General features: G+C 37.2%; 1 protein-coding gene across 1 annotated transcript; it reads right to left on the reverse strand.

The window, feature by feature from the left end:
• Positions 1-1242: 1242 nt before the first annotated feature.
• LOC107914985 (2-methyl-6-phytyl-1,4-hydroquinone methyltransferase, chloroplastic) lies at positions 1243-3591 on the reverse strand. The gene is made up of 3 exons (XM_016844068.2): positions 2630-3591; positions 1689-1995; positions 1243-1604 (listed from the first exon to the last, which is right to left on the reverse strand). The coding sequence occupies exons 1-3, from the start codon at positions 3163-3165 to the stop codon at positions 1449-1451; spliced, it is 999 nt and encodes a 332-aa protein (XP_016699557.1). The 5' UTR covers positions 3166-3591; the 3' UTR covers positions 1243-1448.
• Between the last annotated feature and the right edge of the window lie 233 nt (positions 3592-3824).

Here is a 3824-nt window from a genome sequence, read left to right on the forward strand (position 1 = left end):
CAAGGAAGAATATTCGTTGTCTTCAAAATCAGGTAATTCAAAGAATTCATTAATAACATTTGAGCTTATTGGTACCTTGATTCCTTGGACAGAAACTTTCGTTAATTCGTTTGAGGTCAAATTTGCATAAAATTCATGAACTAATTCCTCATTTGCACTAGGTCTTTTCTTACAAAATAACTCCCAATTGAGAGCTTCAACAATTTGTCGAATGCATGCCATGAAATCGATATAGTTTCTTTCTTTCAGTGTAAAGCCTTTTTCAGGGTTCATTTGTTGATTCTTGAAAACGCTATCATATCTTGCTTTGGCTTCTTCATAGTGGAATTTGTTTTGTGATTCGTCAATTTGGATAAAGGCATGAGTTCTTTTGCTAGGCATGGTTAACCACCTTTGTATTAAAGAACTCAATAAATAAAATTAGAAGCAAAATATTTTTATTGAGGGTTGGTTGGAAGGGTGATTGGTTGGTGGCGAAATAAGATGGAATTATAGTGCACAAGTGACAGGGGTGAGCAACTAGCAAAGGTGTGCACGAGCTAGGAGTAAAAAAGCACAGCAGCGTGCGGCCTTGGTGTGAACAGGTGTGTTGGATAGGCAGTAAACAACAGCAGCGTGGTGCGATCGGGTAGGTGCTTGCGCGAGCAAGTGCAAGGGAGTAGCAGGCTGGTGCATGACAACTTTGAAGTTGGAGTGCAGGCAGGTGCGGCGATTTGGAGCAGCTGTTGGATTATTGGCTCGCACGAGCTGGAGCTGGTAGCAGCAATTGGCGCTCATTGGGGCTGCTGGTGTGCCGATGGTGGGTGTTGGTGTGGTTTGGTTAAGGTGATGTGAAAGAGTGGAGAAGGTGGGTGGAATTTATAGTGAAGAGGGTAGGAGTTCAATTAGAATTCTTAGAACAAATTAATAATTAAAATATTCTAAATCCTAATTCCACACAAAGTTAATAACAATTAATAATTAATATGATGCATATTAAAATATTATTTGCCATTAATTTATTTCTAAAAACATTTTTTATAGCACTTTTTATTCAAAAACCAAGAATTTGGCATTAGTTTTGAGGTTGAAAAAGAGCAACAAAAAATGTGATCTAAATCACGTATCTTTATTTACAATCAAACTTAAACAGTATGATTGTTCAGTATAAAATCTTTGAACAAAATCAAGTTTGTGACTTAAAAGTACAATTGTGTCATGCATAATATAACTAAGAATGTAACAAATGCAGAACCAAAGGAAGAAGGAGAATAACATTGTGTTATGATTGGGCCCAGAGGCAGCTAAAGGGTAAAGGTAGGGTATAAACTTCAGCACTTTCACATTTAGCAAGGCTAAGTTACAAAATCTTGGAAAGAGAAGCAAAAACACATAAGCAGTCAAATAAAGCAAATCACCAAAGAGGTAAAGAAGAAGAATTCGATCACTATTTTACAGTTCTCTGATTTTCAAATAGGCTGACCCTTGGGAACAATTTGATCTTTGAGCCACATGTAAATTGGAACTAGTACAAAGTATGCTGCTGCTAATGTCCCAAGAATAAATCGTGAAAGGAACACCAAAGGATGAACAGGTTTCTGAACATCTTCTGCCTTCGGACCCATCTGCAATAACATTTATATGTCATTAGTACTAAGGACCCAAAAGACCCAGCCAACTTTATGTTCTTATATATGAAAGTAAGCTACCTTCAATGGAGAGTCTCCGCCGAAGGGCTTCACTCCAGTGACAGAGCAACCCATGATCAAGCCATGTCTTCGGACACCACGGTACCATTTCGGACCAATCCTTTTCAGCTTTACATCTTTGAAACCAGCCTTTTTAAACCATTCAATATATTCTTCCTCTTTCGGAAAGAGCATCCATACATCCGCAAAAAACCGTGATAACCAGAATGTTGGGTGTACAGGACCAATAAGACAGGCTTTCCCTCCTATTTTCAGTACCCTGTAAGCTTCCTTAATTCCCCGCTGTGGGTCTGGCCAGTACTCAATACTGAACATCATAAACGTAACACATAATAATATCACAGATAAGCTTTACAAACAACTTAGACTATCCGCATAGAAAGCTTAATACCAGCATAGAATGGCATACTTTTATGTAACGCATCTTATACAACAGCCATATTGCCTAAGTACTTGATTTTCCATTCAAAGCACACCAAAAAGAATGTTATGAATGGAACCAATTTAGGTAAAACTATCGTGGAGGCATCTGCGTCAGGAGTTAAATTGCGTTTTGGCTCCTCTACTTAAAAATTGACAAATTAATTCTTGTACGTTAAATTAAAGAGTAAACTAATCTTTCTATTATGAATTTCATCAATTTTTACTATTAAAAAAATAGTCCTGCGTGAGCATGAAATACACGTGGCACACAAAAGGTCACTATTTTGTTATTCTATAAGCCATGCCAATTTTTAATAATAAAAAAGATGAATTTTTAACAAAAATAACCAATTTACTCTTTTATCTGAGATTAATTTGTCCATTTCGACTTTATGACTTTTGCCACCAAATTTGGCAATTCCCGTAAATTTGCTTACACTCGTAAAAATGATTATGCATAACTGAAAAAAAAGATCACGGCAAAATTATGCATCAAGGAAGGTAAATGGAGATATTACCTCCCTGCAGACACATATCGGTCGGCATAATCAGTAGGGAATGGTAGGTCCTCCGCATCACCTTCAATAATCTGACATTCTTTCAAAGGCTCCTTCTGCTTGGCCTTAGCAAGCTGGTGAGGGGACTGATCAAGAATTGTGACATTCTTAGCGTCCACATGCTTCACTATACCAAGTGTAGTGAACCCAGTTCCGCCGCCAACATCGACTACTACCATATTCCTAGAATAAAGATCAGCAGGCTCAAGCGCCTCATCCCGCATATCCTCAGTCCAATGACCAGGGTTTATGATATGATCATACACTATTGATAAAAACCTGTAAAACCAAAACGCTTCTTTCTTGTGTTGTATGAACCTAGGCTGAGAAGCCGGCCTTGAGGATGATATACTGCATCTGGGTGCTACCACCATTCTAGTCTTCTGATTTTTTGTATAACAAAATAAACTCTTCAGGGGCAAGCTCCTAAAATGAAAATTGGACCTCGCAAAGCCTACCCCTGTTGGGGCTGCTCCACTAAGCATTGAAGAAGCCATGGTTGTGAAAACCCAGAAACACTTGACCCAAAATTACTCTGCTCTCTCTCTAAGTAGAGGTGATGCTGATCATTCACCAAAGGAAACTCAAACAGAATTTCATTTAAACAAAAGCATTGCAAACAAATAAAGAAAATCCCATACTGCAGAAATGAAATGCCACAAAGATTGAAGGACTAAAAGCTCCCCATTCGGCATTGAACTGGAACCACACGCTGTGGTGGTGTGTGATACACTGATTGCTGATTACTCGTGGACCAGAGACAGCCTGCTTGGCCTTTATGTGGTCCTCGTTTCAAGGGTTAATATATTCACGGGTTCTTCTCATTATTCTCACCTATTGGGGGCGGTTACTTCATCACTAGTCATTTTACCAAGGGTTTTACCGACATATTCATCACGTAGAAACGGTCTTCAACTTGCCATGAGTTAAATTGAATTTCATCATTTACTTTTAAAAGAAAAGTTAAATTATTATTTTTTAATAAAAATATTAATAAAAATTTTAAACATGGAGCTATCCACGTATACTTCATACTTTTTTTTTTGAAAATTTATGATTTTTTTATATTTTTTAAATTTATTTATCATGATAGATAAGATATAGTGTCATATCAGTAGCAGAAAAATACACGTGGTCTAAAAAAATTAATATTTTA

The sequence above is a fragment of the Gossypium hirsutum genome, chromosome D10 (genome assembly GCF_007990345.1).
Source record: "Gossypium hirsutum isolate 1008001.06 chromosome D10, Gossypium_hirsutum_v2.1, whole genome shotgun sequence".
Taxonomy (NCBI): Eukaryota; Viridiplantae; Streptophyta; class Magnoliopsida; order Malvales; family Malvaceae; genus Gossypium; species Gossypium hirsutum.